General features: G+C 45.1%; 1 protein-coding gene across 4 annotated transcripts in view; it reads right to left on the reverse strand.

The window, feature by feature from the left end:
- IQSEC3 (IQ motif and Sec7 domain ArfGEF 3) overlaps positions 1–23,424 on the reverse strand; it is an 892,834-nt gene that overhangs the window by 458,770 nt on the left and 410,640 nt on the right. For 2 of the 4 annotated variants that reach the window (XM_069228143.1, XM_069228145.1), the window contains exon 3: positions 1,145–1,343. In XM_069228143.1, coding sequence (XP_069084244.1) covers positions 1,145–1,343 — 199 coding nt within the window. Of the gene's footprint in view, positions 1–1,054; positions 1,344–23,424 lie in introns of all 4 variants that reach the window. The other 2 variants (XM_069228142.1, XM_069228144.1) reach the window with 1 other exon arrangement.

Genomic DNA, 23,424 nt, shown 5'->3' on the forward strand with positions numbered 1-23,424 from the left:
TAAAGGCAGTAGGGCAGGCTCGAATAAGGTTAACTGTATTTGTGCTTGCAATTAATGAAAAACACGTGTGAACGCATGGGTTTACATAGGTTAGCAAATTAAGCCACGTCCAGTGGCTTTGCCAATGCTTGTTATAATAGTATCTGAGAATCATGTATGCGAGAAACATCCTTGCAAAGCGACCACCCTCACAGGCCATTTTTCCACTACTGTTCTTTGGTGCAGAAGAGTTTAATGTTGTATCTGGACTCAAAAATGAACAAACCGATCCCGTGCACTGCACGGCGGCCAAGGGGCGGGGCGTCCATGCTGAGACGAACACAGGCGAGGAAGAGCTGCACTTAAACACGCTGTGCGGTGCTTCAAGGAGCCAAGCGGAAGATGTCGAGCTGTGGAAAAGGAGGGGTCGGGGCTGCCTATTTTCTGCCTAGGAGGTTCGTGTAGTTGAGAGATAATTCGCCAAATATTCACATACTCGGCACTTAGTAGCTACGCGGGTTCCGGTAGGCGCTCGCGAGAACACTGTCTGAAAACACACAGCACATACACATCCTTTCTAAGCTAAACTCTCTAATTATCTGTTGGAAAACGCGGTTTAATAGTAGAGCTATGTTTACATTGTCAGACGTGCATTCAAAGGCTACCAAATTGGAGCCATTATTATCCCCTCGTTTTCAGCTTCCTGGAGCACAAAGCAGTTAGTGATGCGTGACAAACGCCTGCATCTCCCTCAGTTATTTTCACGCTAAACAGAGTATGATCTACTGGCTTAACCCAAACAACACTGTAAGGCTCGGGAGAACTAGGGCAGGCCTACATTTTATTCCAAATTAATACTTCCCCTCTCCCAAACCTCAGCATTTCTGTATTCAAACTTTTTAATGATCGCCCACCCCCTCCAGGCCCTGCTCTACATCATACTGAACTCCTCTGAAGAAAAGACAAAATGGCGGCCCCCGTGGCCTGCTTTCCCACATCAATCCATACTGTTCACAATGTCCCTTCTCTTGCGCCCTCGCCAAGCAGTGAGCCTCGCTCTTGCCACCTGCTGTACCTGTTTGTTCTTTAGGTCAAGAGATATCTCATAATCGGAGACCGTAGCATGGGAACAGGTGGCAGCACCCCTGCTGCGCTGTGCTCTCACCGGGGAGGAGTTGTGGTGAACGTTGGCTTTCGGCACCAGCGTGGGGCACCCCGCCGCTTGCTCCTCCGGCAGCTCTCCGTGTTTCGTGTTTAACGTCGGGGCATGAGAGCCACACTCCTGACCAGTCTGTCTGGCAGCATCCGTCCCTTCCGCCGTCTCACAGCCAGGCTTCTTGACGCGGGAGCCGCAGGAATCGTCACTGTGAAATAAAATGCAATTTTGTTTTCTCTTCTTTTAGTTTGACTTTCTATGCGCCTACACAATCCCTTGTTCATCTCTCCTCTCAGCATGTACAGTGGTTGGTTGCAATCCTAGCACCTACATTGTTCTGAAACGGGGCACTAACCCCCCAACACCGGAATGATATTATTGAGTGCACAGAACATATAAAGCCCACATTTTGTGGAAGAAAACATGTTCACATTTTATGACATACACACAAGACACGTACGAATGTCACTGACCTTGGTTATGTCCATTCTTAGAGCACCTCACTCCTTCTCAGTGTCACTACTCACTCACACATCATGGGAGTCTTTCCTGGGAAAACTGGAGTGTTCATTCCAATAGTCTTTGATTGGCCTATGCATGCCCAATGTCTTGGACACAAGTGTACATCAGCGCACACATACACACCACACAACACAGACATACAGAGAGCGTACACAAATCACACACCTACATAAAACACAGAAATAAACATACACCCAAAATCATTTCCCACCCGTGCGCCTGTGAAAATTTCCATCCAAGCATGGACAATAAGCAATACTGCTCAGTGAGCAAATGTCAGAAAAGGAGACAATTGAACTTTTGCCTAATGTTTTTCTGCCCTACATAAATGTTTTTAATTGATCGAGGCCCCTATAAATTACTGTATTTATAGTAACAGGCAGCAAGGGACCCAAGCTTTAACCTCATATTTTTCACTTTTTGTAACCCTCCTTACACTTCACATAGGCCATGCTGCAAGCAAATTCAGGCCGAACTCCTCTGTGCTTTAGTTCAGTGTGTTTTTCTGTGACACAGATTGTGCTTACAAATTCGGGTGGCAGAATATTGAGCATAGTGCACGAAGGGACTGTATTCTATTTGAGTTTTTTAATGGAATTATTTAAGATGAAAACTGGATAGTCAGATTTTGTTTTCACTGGTGGAAGAAATAGAAGACCTCTGTAGGTTTGGAACTAGTTTGCCTTTGACAAAAGGTCTTCCAACTGACAGAGACATTGGAGACAGGCTTCCAGTGGCTGAATAGAGAGTCATTGTCTCTCCATTTGGGGGACAAAGGTGATCAGAGTGGAGAGAAATGAAAAACCCCACTTATTTGAGAGACCTACGTTTTGTTCAAATAGAGAAAGGTACACCAACTCCTTCTGTTGATAGTGAGAGAATTATTTTGCAGTACTGTACTATACAATACTATATATAAACATGTCAACAGGTCATTTAAATTACACAAAGAATAATTATGTATCCAAGAGGTCAGAATTCATATGATTGTACCTGAGAGGCAATTATGACTTGGGGGCTCATTATAAGGTTGGCGGTTCCAGGGATGAGGCGGCCATTACCCGGCTCCCTCACCCTTCGCCATATTCCGATGTTTTCACTGGGCTGATCAGCAGGAACATCGTATTGCAACGTCCCACATGTCAGCCTGGCGGGAACAGTGCTACAGTAGTGGTCTAAGGGAGCCAAGGCCAATACTGTAGCATACAAGCACCCTCGGAATGCGCACTGTCTGTAAAGCAGACCGTGCACATTCCAAGGGTGCAGGTGGGGGGGTGCAATGCCCATGCCATGGGCAGTGCAGGAGCTCCCCTATGTGCCCCTGCACTGTTTCCACCAGCCTTTTCATGGTGGGGTCCCCACAGAGAAAAAGGCTGGCAGAAACTGGACTCGTGATCAGCGTGGCGGCACTGAATCCAGCGCTGCTGTGGCTGACCACAACTCCGATCGCCGTCAGCCCGCCGGGAACCATGTTCCTGACGGGCATGGCGGTCTGACCGCCAGGGTCGTAATGGTGCAGTCCGACTGCCACCGCTGCATCGGCGGTCCTAGGACCACCAGTGCATAATCAGGCCTTTGTATTATCACAGATTGCACCTTAGACATAAATTGGGAAATCCCAGTATTTTAGCGGATCCACTTTACAGAGAAGTGTCTGAATTAAGCTGTGAGAGCTTTGAACCCAGTGGCATTAGGGAGGTCATATGTCCCCTTGTTTGTCAACTGTCAATCAGAATGCTTTATTCTCTTGAGTGCTACACTATATAGATAACCAAAAGTTTAGACCAGAAAGTGTAAGTTTAGACCTAAAGTCTAACTTTACATATAGTAAAGTTAGACTTTTGGTCTAGGTTTACACTTCTGGTCTAAGTTTAGACTTAAATTCTAAACTTAGACCAAAGGTCTAGACCAGAAGTGTAAAGTTAGATCAAAGGTCTAACTTTACTATGAGTAAAGTTAGACTTTTCGTCTAAGTTTACACTTTTGGACTAAACTTTGAATTTTGGTCCAAGTTTTCCCTTTTGAATCAGGCCCGAAATGTTTGGCATGGTGATATATTCATTTTACATATTTTATTATTTTAAAATCATTTACTCATGTTTGTGGGATATGGGATATATTAGTGAATAGCTATTATTGTCAAACAGTTTAATTACAATTAAAGAAAAAATAATTTGTTCGTGGTAACATATTGTTTTTTATGTGTCTATGTTTTCTGCCATTGGGGATGGTTGTGGGATTCTGCTTGCTGTAAATATGATTTAATAATCTGAAAAAATGTGCTATTCTGATATATTTGTTATTTATTAAACTATGTAATTGTTTATATATTCAGTATTTTCAAAGTTTGAATTGAAAATGATGAAATAAGTTTAATGTGCATTTATATTATTTTTGTGTAGTAAATCTGAATCTCTCAATGCATACAAACAATGCACTTTTCCCAGTGTTTGTTGGACTGGGGTTAGAACAGTAAATTTGACTTCCCACTCCCATGTATGCAGTTTTCCCAATGTTTGCTGGACTACAGTTACATTATTAAATCTCACCACCCCCGAAGATGTGTGCAATGTAACAATGTTTGGTAGTCAGGTGTTAGAACAGGAAATATGACCCTCCTGCCTCCAACATCCATTTACGCCAGTTGTTTGTTAGGTGTAAGTTAGAATAGAAAATCCAACTTCCTTCCCCCAATGTATGCACTTGCCCCAAAGTTAGTTAGACTGGCGATGGAGTAATGTGTTTTTCTGTTTCAAATGTTTCTACAGAAATTGGATATTATCACCTTTACTGAACATGTTTTCCCAAGGCATCTCAGTTTTCTTTTCTGTTATTGTTTTTAATTGAAGTCATTGAGGAATTGAGCCTTCCCTAAAATCATTCTACTTGTCAAGTTGTCAGGCAAGCCGAATAAATACTATATGAGCACCTGATCCCTTCAAAGGTGCTTCCTACTTTTGAGTAAACATATGACCTGTGGTTAACGCTAGTCTCAGGCAGGCGCACAATTTTGGCACAAGTCCATGTATGCAACTCTTTGTAAATGTGTGTCAAAATTCATGGGTAGATGCATAGGAACGCCTATTCACCACCTGTCAAACGTCTCCCTTACGTAAATTAAAGCAAAGTAAAACAAGGCAGCGCATGTTGCTTTTTCTTTTCACAAAGGAACGCAAATCGCCATTTACATTGGTTTGTGAATACCAACATAGATTTTGTGTCGGGACTGCTTCAAAAAAGTGATTCAAACCTGATGCAAAATCTGTGCAGATCTGGCCCCTGGAATCTGCAAAGGAATCATAGCTAAGCTGGCATAAACTAACCCCCCAGTTTTTGACCCGCCGTTGCATCACAAAAAGCAGAAGGGATTGATCTCACATGTGACTAGCATATACACAGCCAAACTGGGATTTTATTTACATCGTCTAAATGGACTGTCCATTGATGAAGGTCGGTGCACTTCCATCATGCTGATGCACAAGAAAGGACGGAGAAACGAAAGGAGTCAGTCACATGTCTGTTTATCTTGACAAGTGACTGATTCTGCCCCAGCCCTGCCCAGTGTCAATGCGCCAGCCTGCTGACGCTTCCTTTGATTTCCTCTTTTGCATGACATCTTTCCCTGCAGGGCATCCCTCATCTAAAAACTCGGATTTCAGTACTATTAAAAAAGACAAAGCTTAATAAATTCGAAAAATTGCTTTCATGAGTAGAACTAAAAATAGGAGACCAAACTGAAACAGCCACAGGCCTGCAGACTCTGTGTGGGATGCACATCACCAAAAACTTCTCTCTAGCGCGAATAGAAACTCGCTTTCAGCTAGCAAGAACTCATTTTACTAGACTGATTCCTAAAGAAAACATTAGCACATAGTACTGCAGGCCGTGACAAGCCAGAGAGTGACCAAGGCGGCATATTAACGATACACAAAACGGGGACATACAAAAAAGAGCTACTCAGAAAAATTACTTTTCTTGGAAATGCATGTTGCTGGGAATGAGATGCCGCTTCACAGGTTCGGCCTGTTCTCATTTTCTCTTACTGATCTGCATCAGCATGTCTTGCTCGTTTCTTACTGAGAATTGCATTCAGCGCTGGAAATGGGAAAGGTTTACTCGGGGAACCCATAAGGTGCGGAAGTCAGGAGAGGCAGAGACACAAAAACAAAGTTTGACATTCAACTTACACATTTATGTTTTTCATAAACTCTTGTAAAGAAATTGGCAGCAAGGACAAGTTCGACAGTAAATGTGTTCCGGCTTGCTTAATTCTTCTCAGAGAGGCTGCATTTCATCCTGTAGTGTCGAGGCTCTTGCTTCAGAGATCGTTGTGTTCTGTTTTGTGCCGAGCAATTTCCACGGTATAATCACGGGCGTTGCTTGGTCAGTAGTGGGGTGGAGGGGACCTTTCCCAACAATCATGCCGGCACATTTTGTTGCCATATATTAGATGAGAAGAAAGACACGAGGGTGGTTACGGGGCAGTGGGAAGGGAGAGCAGTGCGGATTGTTAGCGGTACTTACAACAAAATGCAGGCAGTGAAGTCCGCCCTTGTTTTTACATGTAAAACCATTTGTATGTTTAGATCCCAGGACATTAGGGCAAATGGGGACTAAGGATTGGTTTTAGGTATTATTGCAATTTATTCTGTTTTACATCTTGCTGAGCCTACCTATACTATTGCTCGCCTCATGCTGACTGGATCGTTTCACTGTGTATTTTGCTGTAAAAGGAGGCCCATTTTGAAGGTGAACAGAGAATGTCTCTTAGAGAGCAGTCTGTCCGTACTTACAACTCACAATAATTTTGACAGTGCTCTTGAGGCAAAATCTTTTGTCAGACCTCTGCTGGGATGCCGGCTTTGGTCAGGCATCTGACTACTGATTTTTACATCATGCTAATTCCCTGTGTATGAGAATAGTTTGACTGATTAATTATATTTTTGCCTTCTGTAATGAGCTAAAACTTTGAATACACCTTTATTGTTATGAACTTATCTGATTCAAAGAGTCTTATTTAATTGAATACGTCATTTGATTCATTGTCATTCCTAATATTTTCAGGAGTACATTTGCTCATTTATACTCTTGAGGACAGCACCACCCCCGATACAGCGCGAGCATCTTTTCTTTAAATTGCCTGATAAGATGGTGTCAACAGTTTTGGTGGAGAATGTTAGTAACACAACAGATTAGGAGACTAAATAAGATCTAGGGATAAAATGCCCCCTTCCTTGGACCTAGCTACACTCTTGGTTCTAATGGGCTGGATAAATTGGATTATTGTCACTGTTCCTAAAGAAGTTATCAAATGAAGGAGTGTGAGTATAAGTGGGGCATGTGCATGGCGATGGATTGTACTTTGACCAAATGCATTATGGTACTTGTAGTTTGAGAGTGCAGAATTTGATTTACTGGTTCCTAAGAGTCTTAATTATTGTGATTTTATCATGATTTTGAGTTAAGTGATGGTGTTCACTATTATGTCCATTTGGGTATCATGGCAAAGACGTTAGATTTTAGGGACTGAATAGATCAAAAATATTGAATTATTGTGATTAATGTTGTTATTATGTTTGGTAAACTGATTTGTTGAAATCTAAGATCTTGAGAAAAATCCATATTGTTAAAATTATCAGCCAAATGGAAGTGTGCATTGTGAGGTGCAACATTCACACCACAATAGGGTATACGTTCCTGAGTTCTTAAAGTTCAGTTGCAAGTGTAGTTTAATCTAGACTAGTGATTGCGTATTCCTTGCTGCACAGGAATTAAACACACTGACCAACAGTGGGTAGCTGATGGGCAAGAACCTGCCTTAATGTAATTAATTGTACCATAAAGGCTACCACTCTCCCCCTGTAGTGAGATTTTAGATTGACTTCCCTTTCCCACATTTTAGGTAAAGCAGGCAGGAAAGCTTGTTAATAAAGTTGTATTTTTAATTTCGGTGCAATGTCATATTGAGCCACATTGCAATTGGTTGCTTATTATTATGGGTCAGACTGTGATTGGTTGGACTTTACTGCAGCCACTTTCTAACTGGTTGGTTATCACTGGTTATTTCACATAGTTTGTGAAGAGTTACATCTGGTGAAAATGGGTTATGCATTTTAAAAAGACAATTTCTATAGATTTGGGGGATAGAAATTACTTCCGGAATATTCTCTTGTCTCTGAAATGATGCTACATTCAGGGCTTCAGACACGGATGTGGTTAAAAGAATGGAAAGAGATCACATCTGGTGACAGGAGCATGCAATTTCTTTTTAAGGGCATCTTTAATGTGAAGAAACTTGAACATCTGAGGCGTGTGATATGTGAAAGAAAACCACACCCTAGACCTGTAAAATCTAAAGCGATGAATGAGTATGATCATACAGCAACTGAACAGGAACAAAACAAAATAAAGAGGAACGTTAGGAATGCTGTAAGTCATTGGTTAGATTCAAGCTGGGGAATGCAGAGAAAAGCATGGAGAGAGGATATGATGTTGTGAGTGGGTGTGTTTCTTGCAGTTGTTAATGGAATAGATACAAAGAAAATCGGAGATGGAATTGATGAGATTAAAAACGAGAAAGAAAAATAAAAGAAATACACAGAGAATGATTTTGGAGAGGAGGATGGATTCTTGGATGAATTATTAGTCTTAAAACCTCTACATAATGGCATTTCTCAAAAACATAGTTGGTCTGATCATGATATAGCGTTGGGAGAACCGAGTATGATTACACATACAGATGGAAAGCCAAGTGCACCAGAGAATGAAGCAAGTACTAGTAGGATTATTTTTATTAATATAATTACATCTACTGTTGATACAGCTATTATTGCTTCAGTTACTACTGTTACTGTAGCAAAATCTAGTGAACCAGTGAGGACAGAAATTCATATTTTCCAATTAAGAACTTATTCATGTTCAACCAAACCGGGTTCTCTAAAGGGGTCGGCACAACTGTCAACCTAATGGCCGTAGCACTATTATTTGACCAATGTCAGCACGCCAAGAAGTCACTCTTCCTCTCCTTCATAAACTACAAAGCAGCTTTTGATCAAGTAGACAGAAGCAAATTATGGTCCAAGCTTGCAAAATGGGGCATTCTGGCCCACTTGTTGAAAGCAATAGCCGTTCTCCACACAGACACCTGGGTAAGGGTTAAATTGGGCCACAGGACGTACCTCTCCAGAAAAATTCCTACCTCTCAGGGACTGCGGCAAGGATGTGTGCTTGCACCTCTTCTTTTCAATCTTTTTTTGGCCGATTTACCGGTGACACTAGACAAGGTGAATTCGCACCCACCAGGGTTGGGGCAAACTGCTATAGCATGCTGGATGTATGCCGATTATCTTATTCTCTTTAGTCATACCAGAATAGGTCTGCAAAGGCTACTCAACACAACAGCCGATTTTTCAGAAGAAAATGCTCCTATGATTAATAAAAAAATCATGCCCTTTAGGACGGCCGCACGGCCGTGGCACCAGTGGTACTTGGGCAACAACAAAATTGAAAAAGTGCACAAATATAAATACCTAGGGGTTCTTCTTGACTGCAACGGCTCCTTTAAGCCACACCTAGAATGCCTAAGCCGGAAATCCATCTCGCACACATTTGCATTTGACTGCGTTAAAAAAGCAACCAGCTCTTCAACCTGTCTGCACTTTTTGAAGGTCATCCAAGCCAAACTAATTCCAACAATCACATATGGCAGCGAAGCTTTGAGGGGCAGAGGCGAAGAGCACCTGGACAAAATGATCATCAAGCTTTTTAAGAGGCTATTCAGCTTATCAAATCGTGCTTCACCGGCCCTGGTCCGCCTAGAATTTGGCCTGACCAGACAGTCTCTAGCAAGGAAAGGGGCATTTATTAACCTAAGTTTCAAACTGAAAGCAGCAAGGGAAGGCTTGTTAAGTGCGCTTATCTGGGCCGCAATGGCCACGGACACCAACTCTCCCTCTCGTCTTTACCTTGAGGCCTCAATGGCGGCATTGGATCTGGTAGACCAATTGCCTCAACTCAGCTCGCTCCAGCTCGTCAAGCGTGTGACAAAAGCAACAGTCAAGACTCTCTCGCAGCAACTGTACAAAGAAGTCTTATTCAAACAAAGCCACGCCTGGCTCATCTTGTCATCATACAATACTCTTGTCCCAAAATCTTACCTGGGGGTAGCACTCAACCCGCGGACTAAAGCAGCTTTTACGAAACACCGAATGGGCTGCCTTCCAACATACGCTCTTCTCCCAAGGTGGTCGCAATGTAATATGACAGGCACTTGTTGACTATGCGGGCTGGCTCCAGGAACACTGGTCCACCAGATATATCTTTATAAAAGTACTACGATGGACCATAAAAAAATGTTAACGACCAGCTTGGCTTCAAAGAAGGCTGCGCAGGTGCAGACCGGCGATTCTAGTGGGATTCAAAGGGAACGATGTGCAGCTCAGCTGGAGGCTGGTATAATACCTGGACAAATTAGGGCATCTACTCCAAGAGACTGAACAAGTAGGACAAGTGTGCACAAGTAGTCAGCAAGCAACTTTGTAATTCTCAACAATCCAGCTGAAAATTTTAAACTGACCCTTTTTCTTTTAGTCACATACCAATTGTGTGATGGTTTTAATTAACTGAACACACTAATAAATAAATAAGTACAAGTGAATTAAGAATGGAATTTGGAGAAATTTGGCAGCGTACCGTTGACACAGAAAGGCTAACTGCATACAATGAGGATGAGGTAATATATCTGAGTGAGGAATCAGCTAGATGTGCATGTGAAGTATATGGAAAGCTTGATAATTTGGAATGTAACATTGATTTACACAAAAAGAAAAACAAGTGCAGAAATTACAGATGGATATGAGTGAAGGTGAGGTGAAAGGAATGGGTCTATTAACTCAGCAAACACATATCAAGAATGTAGTCAGTAGTACAATTATTTAAAGAAATACAGAGATAAGTGGAAGAAGAAAGGAGAAGTTAAGGCACAAAAGAAAAAGACAAAAAAGAGGTGAGTGCAAGTGTGAGTAAATCTATATCAGAAATGGTTGTTGCAAGAATCTTTTTGCAAGAAGAGCTTAGAGACGCTTACCAGTCAAACCGTACCAAGAGGTGGATAGATTAAAGATGATTTCAGAGGTGGTTTGGGTGGATATGAATATGTTATTTGAAAATATTGTCCCCCAGTGATTTATGACAGAATGTAAAGAGGCCTCGAAGAGTGTACTCTAAAAATAATCCAGCTCCTATGCTTATGGAAAAATATAGAGAAGTGATAACACATTTGAAACAAACGGTTGCAGAAATAGAGGGAAATTTGTCATAGATCATGAGAATTTTTTAAGAGCGGAAAGAATCAGTGCACCCATATTATGAAAGGTTGATACCAATATATAGAAAGTTGAATATCTGCCAAAAGAAGAATTTAAGATTTTGTATCAGCCTTTGTTTTAAGTTTGCACCCAGGCGCAAGAAGGCTTATTTCATGGATTATGTTATTTGATTCATTTTCAATTTTAACATAGTCAGGAGCACATTTCCTCATATACTCTTGAGGACAACAGTGCCCCAGTTTCTACATAGGCACTTTAGCTTCAGATTATCTGATAAAACAGTGTCAACAAAAACATCCTAAGTGGCTGCAGGTTGCTGCTCCGAATGGAGAGCAGACGACACGAGGCATTGCTGAAAGTTTACCAGTGTCAGCAAATTACATAGGGACAACTTCAGTATATTTCACTGGGTCCAGCCCGAATCCAGGATCTAGCTGAATAATAGATGCCAGATATGACTGGTTCCCCATTATTTCCAGCACTGATTGTATTCAGGGGGAAGAACCTGAATGGAGCTTCAACAGTAATGCAACATGAGACAGAACCCAAAAGGGCCTGCCTATTCGCAAACTGCATTTTGTCGTGATCTTTGTAGTTCTACAAAATCGATTACGAAATCTATTACAATCACAGGCATATGTGCAAATGTTACGCCTTCCTAACTCCAGTATTTTTGGTGACGCAAAGTCCTCCTCCACTGGAGAGTCTCTGCACACGTAAGTAGATATTTTAGTAGTAAATGTGAGACGGAGAGAGAGTAGTGATTCGAAAATGGGGGATACTGACTGCTAAAGGGGAGGAGGGGAATAAGGAAGGGTTAAGGAAGGGTCAGGAAGGGGTTTAGGGAGAGACATCCATCCGCAAAAGAGTAAGCCAATTCATGTTCACAAACCGCAATTCTAAAGTTACTTCAGTCAAAAAGTGACTCAAACCAGTACTAAAGTACACAGAACTGAACTGAAGTAAGTCCAGCACAACACTTGGCAACCCACTAGTGCTGCAAAACTCTTCCCTAGAAATCAATGGAATAAGGGACTTGAAAATAAAACCCTATAGTATATAACGTTACATTAAAATAAATTATTTTAAATAGGTAAAAATATAGACGGAAACAATTTAATGTATGTATAACCATTTTAAAATATTTTAGTAACCTTTTTGCATTTAACAATTAATGTAACAATAAGTTGTATTAAATATAATGAATTGACTTTTAATTAATTCATTAATTCTATACATCACTTTTAATTATTTTTAAAACATTATTTTATTCAGTTCTACATATACAGGGAGTGCAGAATTATTAGGCAAGTTGTATTTTTGAGGATTAATTTTATTATTGAACAACAACCATGTTCTCAATGAACCCAAAAAACTCATAAATATCAAAGCTGAATATTTTTGGAAGTAGTTTTTAGTTTGTTTTTAGTTTTAGCTATGTTAGGGGGATATCTGTGTGTGCAGGTGACTATTACTGTGCATAATTATTAGGCAACTTAACAAAAAACAAATATATACCCATTTCAATTATTTATTATTACCAGTGAAACCAATATAACATCTCAACATTCACAAATATACATTTCTGACATTCAAAAACAAAACAAAAACAAATCAGTGACCAATATAGCCACCTTTCTTTGCAAGGACACTCAAAAGCCTGCCATCCATGGATTCTGTCAGTGTTTTGATCTGTTCACCATCAACATTGCGTGCAGCAGCAACCACAGCCTCCCAGACACTGTTCAGAGAGGTGTACTGTTTTCCCTCCTTGTAAATCTCACATTTGATGATGGACCACAGGTTCTCAATGGGGTTCAGATCAGGTGAACAAGGAGGCCATGTCATTAGATTTCCTTCTTTTATACCCTTTCTTGCCAGCCACGCTGTGGAATACTTGGACGCGTGTGATGGAGCATTGTCCTGCATGAAAATCATGTTTTTCTTGAAGGATGCAGACTTCTTCCTGTACCACTGCTTGAAGAAGGTGTCTTCCAGGAACTGGCAGTAGGACTGGGAGTTGAGCTTGACTCCATCCTCAACCCGAAAAGGCCCCACAAGCTTATCTTTGATGATACCAGCCCAAACCAGTACTCCACCTCCACCTTGCTGGCGTCTGAGTCGGACTGGAGCTCTCTGCCCTTTACCAATCCAGCCACGGGCCCATCCATCTGGCCCATCAAGACTCACTCTCATTTCATCAGTCCATAAAACCTTAGAAAAATCAGTCTTGAGATATTTCTTGGCCCAGTCTTGACGTTTCAGCTTGTGTGTCTTGTTCAGTGGTGGTCGTCTTTCAGCCTTTCTTACCTTGGCCATGTCTCTGAGTATTGCACACCTTGTGCTTTTGGGCACTCCAGTGATGTTGCAGCTCTGAAATATGGCCAAACTGGTGGCAAGTGGCATCATGGCAGCTGCACGCTTGACTTTTCTCAGTTCATGGGCAGTTATTTTGCGCCTTGGTTTTTCCACACGCTACTTGCGACCCTGTTGACTATTTTGAATGAAACGCTTGATTGTTCGATGATCACGCTTCAGAAGCTTTGCAATTTTAAGAGTGCTGCATCCCTCTGCAAGATATCTCTCTATTTTTGACTTTTCTGAGCCTGTCAAGTCCTTCTTTTGACCCATTTTGCCAAAGGAAAGGAAGTTGCCTAATAATTATGCACACCTGATATAGGGTGTTGATGTCATTAGACCACACCCCTTCTCATTACAGAGATGCACATCACCTAATATGCTTAATTGGTAGTAGGCTTTCGAGCCTATACAGCTTGGAGTAAGACAACATGCATGAAGAGGATGATGTGGTCAAAATACTCATCTGCCTAATAATTCTGCACTCCCTGTAAAAGTTACCATATAATAATATTTAACGTAGGGAGTATTTTACCAAACTTTTTCCAAGTTGAATAAACCTTTTTTACTTTCCCATGTACTTTACCATAACGAGACTCTGCAATCGGGACAAAGATCTCCGTACAATAAAGTAGAGGGAAAACTAATATATGCTTTACTGTGGGGAAAACTTCACATTCAGGTTCAGAGATCTCCACATGGCAGAGTATAGTGAACATTTAAAAGAGTTTATTCAATCTGGAAACAAAATATAAAAATATTTCAATGTAAAATAGTAATGAATGTTATGGGTTTTTTTTAAATGTAGAAATAAACAAACAAATGCCACAACATTAATAATTGCATTTTGTAAGCAAATTAAATTACATTGAAAATATTTTCCTCAAGTTTAAATAAAAAAATAAATTCCCAACTAAAAGAAAATAATAATTATGCAGTGGTAATCATTAAATGTGATTTTAGTATTAATGAAGATTAATATAACTATATTTTAGCAATACAAAATGATGATGGACGGAGTGCTGACAATTTTAAACCACTCAACCCCAGTCACAGATCTGGGTTTAATCCATCGTTCTTTTGCTCACCAGGCCACCCCAATTTGGACCCAACCATACGCAAATCAGTCTTGGCCCTCTTTCCCCAGTCCAGCAAGAACTGCCGGGCCAGGTTCTCCCTAGACCGGAAACAAGCATCCTGGGATCGGTTTCAGGGTATCACCCTTCATCAGCCAGGCTAGCTTGAATCCAGTGGCACAGTGAGCAAGGGACCCACGTCTCGGCATATCCTTCCCACTTAGGGCAACTTTAGCAACAAAAAAGGATGATGGACGGTGTGCTGAAACTTTTCAACCACTCACCCCCTGTCACAGATCTGGGTTTAATCCATCACTCTTTTGCTCACCAGGCCACCCCAGTTGGGACCCAACCATATGCAAATCAGTCTTGACCCTGTTTCCCCATGAAAACAGTCCAGACCGAACTGCCAGGTCAGGCCGTCCCTAGACCAGAAACAAGAATCCTTGGACCGGTTTCAGGGTACCACCCTTCATCAGCCAGGCTAGCTTGAATTCAGTGGCACAGTGAGCAAGGGACCCACATCTGGGCATACCCTTCCCACTTAGGGAAACTTTAGCAAGACAAAAGGATGATGGGCGGAGTGCTGAAACTTTTCAACCATTCACCCCCAGTCACAGATCTGGGTTTAATCCATTGTTCTTTTACTCACCAGGCCACCCCAGTTTGGTCCCAACCATATGCATCAGGGAAGAAGCAGAAGGATCTTGCCAGTGGGAGCCCCTGCATGGCAATGCTGGCAGCTGGGTGAACTCAAGGGAATTCCTACGCCTGGGTACACGCTCCATATTACTCATGAATGCTCACTGGCACACAGATCCTCCTAGATGGACCGCCCCCTGGTTCACAAAGGATAACAGGACACAGAAATGAGATTGGAGCAGTCACATCTTGCACACAGGAGAGACAAGGACTTGCTGGACTAGACCTCCTCAGGCTCTGACAATGCTGCTTGGGACGTGCTGAAATATTTCACAGGGGGCACCTGAGGGGGGGCTGAAGATTCAAAGTGGGAATAATGCTCTCTAAACAACAACATCCTCATATGGGCCTTCAGAAATGGGAGGGAACCTACACACACTCAACATTGGGCGAACTGCTACTCCATGCCTGAATACTGCCCACTCTTCTGTACACATGGTCACTTGTCCACCTAATGGATGTGCAGCACATGGCATTCATGGGGATAATACTTGGCCTGCGAGGGAATATGAGGTTCTTGTTAGATTGTCGAGGTTTGCCCTTCCCTAATAACTCATCGTAAGAAACGGAACACATAAGTAATCAGAAAGAGATTCTGTTGCAGAATTTTCCTCTTTTTGGAAGTCATGGAAAACCAATTGAAATCAACCCCCACATTTTTAGTTCCAAGTATGAAAACCCCTCACCCATTAATTAGTGGCAAAAGTTATCATTAGGCTCCTCTTCCCCCTGATCTGTACTTTTCAGTCCTCGAGGCTCTATGTCTGGCTCTTAGCAGAGAATCTTTTCGGTATTGTGTTCCACTGGTCACAGGAGTTGTATACAATTTCTTTCATCTCTCTCTCTTGTTTAATGAGGATATTAAAAGGCGTCAAACTTAAATCTCTGGTGAAGAAGATATAATTGAATTTTATTTTGTACCTCCCTTGCAGGTGATTAAAAGCACTTAAACTGCTAGGAGCTTGTTTTGTGATTTGATGTCAAAGCCTCAGTGATGTCACTTCCTGCAATGTCTTTGGATGTGGTGAACTGACAACAGAGAGATTTCAGGGGAGGCACTGTTCCTAATAAGATAGAATAGAAAACGTCTTAGACCAGGTAGCAGACCCTCTCAGTAGCACATGAAATCATAGCACTGAAAAAATGTATTTTGTAAAAGCACAGACTCCAAATCATAGACTACCAAATTTTCAATCTTACATAAATGTTTTCCTACCACAAATTCGACTTGCACTTTATTCCACTATCAACCACTTGTCATCATGGAGGCTAAGACTTTAATTAGAATAGTAAAGGGTGCGGGTTTTAAGGAAAGCGAGAAATGATCTTGGCTGAATTTAAGAATTTAATTCAGTTCAAGGGCCCTAAAGTACTAAGGTTGGATCTCAGTCCAGCTGCTGTATTTGTGCACCCTTAGTGGTGTGCAACATAACCTGCATTTTGCGCTTTGACCAATGTACTTATCAGTTGCTGTGCAAAATGCCCATTCACAGGAGATTGCAGAAATTTCTCATTCATTATGTGTGTTGAGGTAGGAGCCTTTTTGCAACCCCCAGACAATGGCTGCAAAATGCTGGAACGGGGGCCTTAGAGGGACAGCAGACCTCAATACCTGCATTCAGATCTCCTGAATGGCAACATTTTGTAAAAGCAGCCCATGTCCATTTAAGGGACTCCTGATGTTTTCAAAAATAAAAGTTGCCTTTTAAGGATTAGCACTGAGGCGGGAGTGAGGGGCAGAGCGGTGGGTGCAGTGTTTACCTGGAACATTGTGAGCTCCCCAAAAGCCGGCAGCCACCATTCACATGGTGAATGCTGCCCTTGTAACTTGTACTTTGCAAATGTGTTGCCGCCCTCTTTCTGGCCTCAGGAACTCATCGAATATTTGAGGCCGCAATTGCTGTTGAAAATCATTGCTACATTGCACACTAACAGTACATATCGGAAAAAGTGATTTTCAAAACTTTTCCTACTCGCAGTGTGTGTTTATTACATTGCACCACACTATTTCGGGGTCCCAAAGCCTGTGGTTTTGTGAATTACGCCCTGCAAATCAGTTGTATACATAAGGCCAAAACCATTTGTAGGCAGATATTTAGGTAAAATCGACATCTTGATAGTCATGTTTTGCAGCATGTGTTTTTGCAAAATATGTTTTTGCAATCTGTGTTTTGACACGGAACCCTTTCTGTCATTTGACCGTACCCAGTGGAAGTGCTGTGACCCGCCCGTCTTCTGTAGAGCCCACCTGTGGCCCCCGGTAATGTACCTGGCTAGTGCTCTCACAACCTACCTGCCTCACTTCCTTTTGTGACGCCTGCTGCACTCAGTTTTTTCCTGGGTGCTGCTCATGCCATACTGAGCAACCAAATTACTATAAGGAAATAAAAATCCTCTACATGGTTGCCAGAGACATGGCTGCGAGGCCCGTGATTGGCTGCAGATTCCTAGTTTACGTCACAGAGTGGGTGATGTTTTTTTTCCCAAGAGATCACTCCACTGCAGCCCAAACCATGAAATTCATTAAAAAGCATGAAGGGTCCGTAGGGCTCCAGTGGCGGCGAGGAACTCAAGGAGGTCCCGGGGGGGATTGCCAAGTGACAAGGCGTATCTCCCCCGGGGTGTTTGGGGAAGTGGATTAGCCCAGGGCGCCTTTTGGGCGCTTTGGGCTATTGCCGGAGGTATTTGTAGGGGGCCATTTTGTGCCCCCGTCGCCATTTGGTGTTAGCCCCGGGTAGGTTGGGAGCATTTTTCCAGTGGCCAGCGGCAGATAGTGTGGAGCGGTTTTGGCGTTTGGCAGGTGTAGGTAGGATTAGTGGTGGAGTGCGGAGGTTTAATAGTTTAAAACAACAAAAAAAAGAGACAAAAGAAAGGATTTGAGGGAGCAGGGCGACGCCGTTAGTCCTACCTCGTTTGAAGGGTCGCGGAGGGCCTGAAGTGTATAGCAGGTAGGAACCTTCGGGTTTTTTCTGTTCGCGCCTTGTGAGTTTTTTGCAGAGTTATGGCAGCGGAAGCAAAGGTGCAACAAGCGCTTCGCTTGTTGGAGGAGGTCGGCTGTCTGGATCTACTGCGGCTGGAGGCGGAGGAGGCCGTCCATCCCGTGAGGAAGGCGGCGAGCAGTGTGGCGGCAGCAGTTCTTGCATGCTCGCTGCTGCGCCGCTGCCGGCCCCGAAGAGAGGGGTGAGTTGTTCGCTGAAGGCGAAGGAAAAGGCTAGGGTGCTTGGCAGGCGGGTCCAGGGTCGGGGCGGAGTGCAGGGAAGCTGCGGCAGCCGCATCAGGCCCTGAGGGCCAAGAGAGATGTGTGGCTGGGGAGGAGTAATTCCCTTTATGAGGATCGGAAGGGGATTTGTGGACAGCAAGGGGCAGAGCTGGAGTCCTCGGGGGATGACAGCCTCCTGGAAGGTACTAGCGCAGGTGGTGGGAGGGTGGGGAGAGTCTCATCTGGCAGTTGTAGATATAGAAGCATGGGCCTCACCAGGCAGCAGCCCTGAAGGTGCTTGGCAGGCTTTGGTGGTTATGAGCAGCAGGGGCAGGAATGGGCTGAGGAGATGCAGGAGTGGGGGTCTGGGGACAGCTCTAAAGAGGGGGGTTAGGGGAATTTTCAAGTTTTTCTGACACCCCCCCATTTCTCTGGGAATGGAGTGATGAGGATGGACAAGGGGGGGTTGAAGAGGACGGAATTACCTTAAAGGTGCGGCCTCCTCAGTGTACTTATGGGCGAGGTAAGGTATCCAAAAAGCAGTTAGTTAGGGAAGCAGTTTTATGTAAGCTGACAGACGTTAGAGAGGGCAGGGAGCAGGCAGGTTTGGGGCGCAAAGCAATGGATGACAAGGGAATAACCGGTGCAACGGGTATTTTATGGCAGGGCAAGACGGGACAGCAGGACCTGGAACGGGCAGGGGCGGCTCGTAGACCCCAGGATGAAGAGAAGGCTGGGCCCCGAGCGGCTAGCCGGATGGTGGTGAAGAGGTCAGCGGAAGAGGTGGTTGGCGGAGTTATGGTTGCTCCGCAGGGAAGGCGGAGCAGAGTGGGTTTTGCGCCCCCTGATCCCGCGCCCCTGTTGGAGTGGCGACCTCGCTCTGAACTACAGGTGCGGAGAGGAACCTCATGGGGTAAGAAGGTGATGCACCCCAGAGGTACGACGGGGTGAGGCGCAGGCAAGGGATCTGGGGGGCGCCCTGCCTGTGGATGCGATGCCAAGGGTGGATGAGTTGGACTACGATGACGATAGCATGGAGGAAGGGGAATTGAGGGAAGGTGCGGAAGACGAATGGTGGTGTGACAGGGGGGGTGTCTAATGTTGTTCAGTCGTTGCAGGATACCGAGGTGACCAAGGACGGATGGAATCGGACAGGGCGAGTGACTCAGTAGCGGCACCGGCCTTGTTGACATGGAAGAGGCAGGCCACGGTGGTTTCAATGGCAGTGGAAGCGAAAGTGGAGGTTGGGCAGGAGCGCCTGCATAAAGATGTTTATGTGGCAGATGTAGGTGTGGGGCCAGACGAAACGGTGGTGGTGAGTGCGCCTCAGAAGGACAAGGAGGACAAAAAAGCAGATTACGGTATTGGGACGGGGGGGGGGACAAAGTCAAAAAGCTTCCGTACATGGGTACTGCGAAGCCTCTGGACTCGCATTTGATGTTGACAACGAAAGAGAAGATTTGGCGCTGGAAATACGTTGAAATGCTAAAATGATTACATAGAGAGGTGCGTTCCAAGGAGGGGTCAAAAGAGGAGGAATACGAGCTGGCTAAGCGGGCAAAGGTCCCTGTGACCATTGAAAATTGGACGGCTGCCTTTTTGATTTATGCTAGTGTATAATGTGAGTGCTTCCCAGAGAGGGCGGTGGCGCTATTAAAATACATGGATGTGATCAGGAAGGCGCACTTGAATTATGGCGGTTACGCTTGGGTACAATACGATGAGGAGTTTCGAGTGCGTTTAGTGGCGGATGACTCCGTTTTGTGGGGCGAAATTGATGCAGATTTATGGCAGCATACCATGGGTCCGGCAAAATTCGGGAAGACGGTTTTTACAGCTACCGGTCTGCCCATCACGTATCGGCCCTTTCGAGACCGCCCCACCAAAGAGCGGGTCAGGAGCCAGCGCGACAGGGACCGTCAAGTCAGGTGCTTGCTAGGATTATAACAAAGGGCTGTGCACTCGGGAATATTGCAAGTTCTGGCACGAATGCTTGCGATGTGCCGGGAAGCATGCAGTCCTGCATTGTTATGCCACAAGCAACTCCGGAACGTCGGGACAAGGTCAGGGACCTGCCGGTGGTGCCAGCTCAGGGACACAGGGAGCTGGTAGGTACAAGGGTGGGCAGGGTGCTCTGGGAAAAGGCTCATACACCGGTTAGGTTGGACAGATTGCGTTTTTGGCTTGCTCAATACGATCGCTGGGACATGGCGCGTCTTTTATTTAGTGGTTTCAGTGAAGGTTTTCGCTTGCAGTATACAGGCCCGCGGGTGCGCCGGTGGGCGGACAATCTAAAGTCTATGGTCGGCCGGCGGGAAGCAATGGTGCAAAACAAGTTGGACAAGGAGGTTGCGGAGGGGAGGATGGAAGGGCCGTTTGTTGATTGGCCTTTGGATAACCTCATTGTCTCTCCCATTGGGGTGGTACCCAAAAAAGAAGCCGGTTACTTTCGGCTTATTCATCATCTCTCGTGGCCGGAAGGGGGCTCGATCAATGATTTAATTTCAGAGCATTTGACCAGGGTATCCTATGCGTTGTGGATGTCGCGATAGACTTGGTGGAGGTTTTTGGCGAGAAGGCCTTGATGGCTAAAACAAAAGACATAAAGTCTGCTTTTTGCCTGCTACCGTTGCACCCGGATGACTTCAAGTCGCTGGGTATTCAGTTCGAGGGGCGCTGGTATGTGGACAAGGCGCTGTCCATGGGATGTTCCATTTCATGTTCGTTATTCGAGCAATTCAGCACTTGTTTGCAGTGGATATTTTCTCGTGTCACAGGACATAAAGGGGTGACGCATTACCTTGATGATTTCTTTTTTGTGGCCCCACCGAATTCTGACCATTGCGCGGTCGTTCTGCGGCAATTTCAAGAACTCATGGGGGACCTGGGTGCGCCCCTGGCCCCCGAGAAAACGGTTGGACAGTCTACGGTAATAACCTTTTTGGGCATTGAACTAGATACCAATTTGATGGTGGCCAGGTTGCCCCTGGAAAAACAGAGGAGCATGATTGTGACGATCTCTCATATGGTGCAAAAAAGCAAGGTAACTGTGAGGGAGGTGTGGTGTAAAGAAATGGCTCCCTGTTGCAGTTACCCCCCACTTTTTGCCTGATACTGATGCTGACTTGACTGAGAAGTGTGCTGGGACCCTGCTAACCAGGCCCCAGCACCAGTGTTCTTTTACCTAAAATGTACCATTGTTTCCACAATTGGCACACCCTGGCATCCAGATAAGTCCCTTGTAACTGGTACCTCTGGTACCAAGGGCCCTGATGCCAGGGAAGGTCTCTAAGGGCTGCAGCATGTATTATGCCACCCTAGAGACCCCTCACTCAGCACAGACACACTGCTTACAAGCCTGTGTGTGCTAGTGAGAACAAAATGAGTAAGTCGACATGGCACTCCCCTCAGGGTGCCATGCCAGCCTCTCACTGCCTATGCAGTATAGGTAAGACACCCCTCTAGCAGGCCTTACAGCCCTAAGGCAGGGTGCACTATACCATAGGTGAGGGTACCAGTGCATGAGCACTGTGCCCCTACAGTGTCTAAGCAAAATCTTAGACATTGTAAGTGCAGGGTAGCCATAAGAGTATATGGTCTGGGAGTCTGTTTTACACGAACTCCACAGCACCATAATGGCTACACTGAAAACTGGGAAGTTTGGTATCAAACTTCTCAGCACAATAAATGCACACTGATGCCAGTGTACACTTTATTGTAAAATACACCACAGAGGGCACCTTAGAGGTGCCCCCTGAAACTTAACCAACTATCTGTGTAGGCTGACTGGTTCCAGCAGCCTGCCACACTAGAGACATGTTGCTGGCCCCATGGGGAGAGTGCCTTTGTCACTCTGAGGCCAGTAACAAAGCCTGCACTGGGTGGAGATGCTAACACCTCCCCCAGGCAGGAGCTGTAACACCTGGCGGTGAGCCTCAAAGGCTCACCCCTTTGTCACAGCCCAGCAGGGCACTCCAGCTTAGTGGAGTTGCCCGCCCCCTCCGGCCACGGCCCCCACTTTTGGCGGCAAGGCTGGAGGGAACAAAGAAAGCAACAAGGAGGAGTCACTGGCCAGTCAGGACAGCCCCTAAGGTGTCCTGAGCTGAGGTGACTCTAACTTTTAGAAATCCTCCATCTTGCAGATGGAGGATTCCCCCAATAGGATTAGGGATGTGACCCCCTCCCCTTGGGAGGAGGCACAAAGAGGGTGTACCCACCCTCAGGGCTAGTAGCCATTGGCTACTAACCCCCCAGACCTAAACACGCCCTTAAATTTAGTATTTAAGGGCTACCCTGAACCCTAGAAAATTTGATTCCTGCAACAACAACAAGAAGGACTGCCTAGCTGAAAACCCCTGCAGAGGAAGACCAGAAGACAACAACTGCCTTGGCTCCAGAAACTCACCGGCCTGTCACCTGCCTTCCAAAGAACTCTGCTCCAGCGACGCCTTCCAAAGGGACCAGCAACCTCTGAATCCTCTGAGGACTGCCCTGCTTCGATGACGACAAGAAACTCCCGAGGACAGCGGACCTGCTCCAAAAAGACTGCACCTTTATCCAAAGGAGCAGCTTTAAAGACCCCTGCAATCTCCCCGCAAGAAGCGTGAGACTTGCAACACTGCACCCGGCGACCCCGACTCGGCTGGTGGAGAACCAACACCTCAGGGAGGACCCCCGGACTACTCTACGACTGTGAGTACCAAAACCTGTCCCCCCTGAGCCCCCACAGCGCCGCCTGCAGAGGGAATCCCGAGGCTTCCCCTGACCGCGACTCTCTGAAACCTAAGTCCCGACGCCTGGAAAAGACCCTGCACCCGCAGCCCCCAGGACCTGAAGGACCGGACTTTCACTGCAGAAGTGACCCCCAGGAGTCCCTCTCCCTTGCCCAAGTGGAGGTTTCCCCGAGGAAGCCCCCCCCTTGCCTGCCTGCAGCGCTGAAGAGATCCCTTGATCTCTCATTGACTTCCATTGCGAACCCGACGCTTGTTCTAACACTGCACCCGGCCGCCCCCGCGCCGCTGAGGGTCAAATTTCTGTGTGGGCTTGTGTCCCCCCCGGTGCCCTACAAAACCCCCCTGGTCTGCCCTCCGAAGACGCGGGTACTTA

The sequence above is a fragment of the Pleurodeles waltl genome, chromosome 4_1, assembly GCF_031143425.1.
Source record: "Pleurodeles waltl isolate 20211129_DDA chromosome 4_1, aPleWal1.hap1.20221129, whole genome shotgun sequence".
Lineage (NCBI taxonomy): Eukaryota > Metazoa > Chordata > Amphibia > Caudata > Salamandridae > Pleurodeles > Pleurodeles waltl.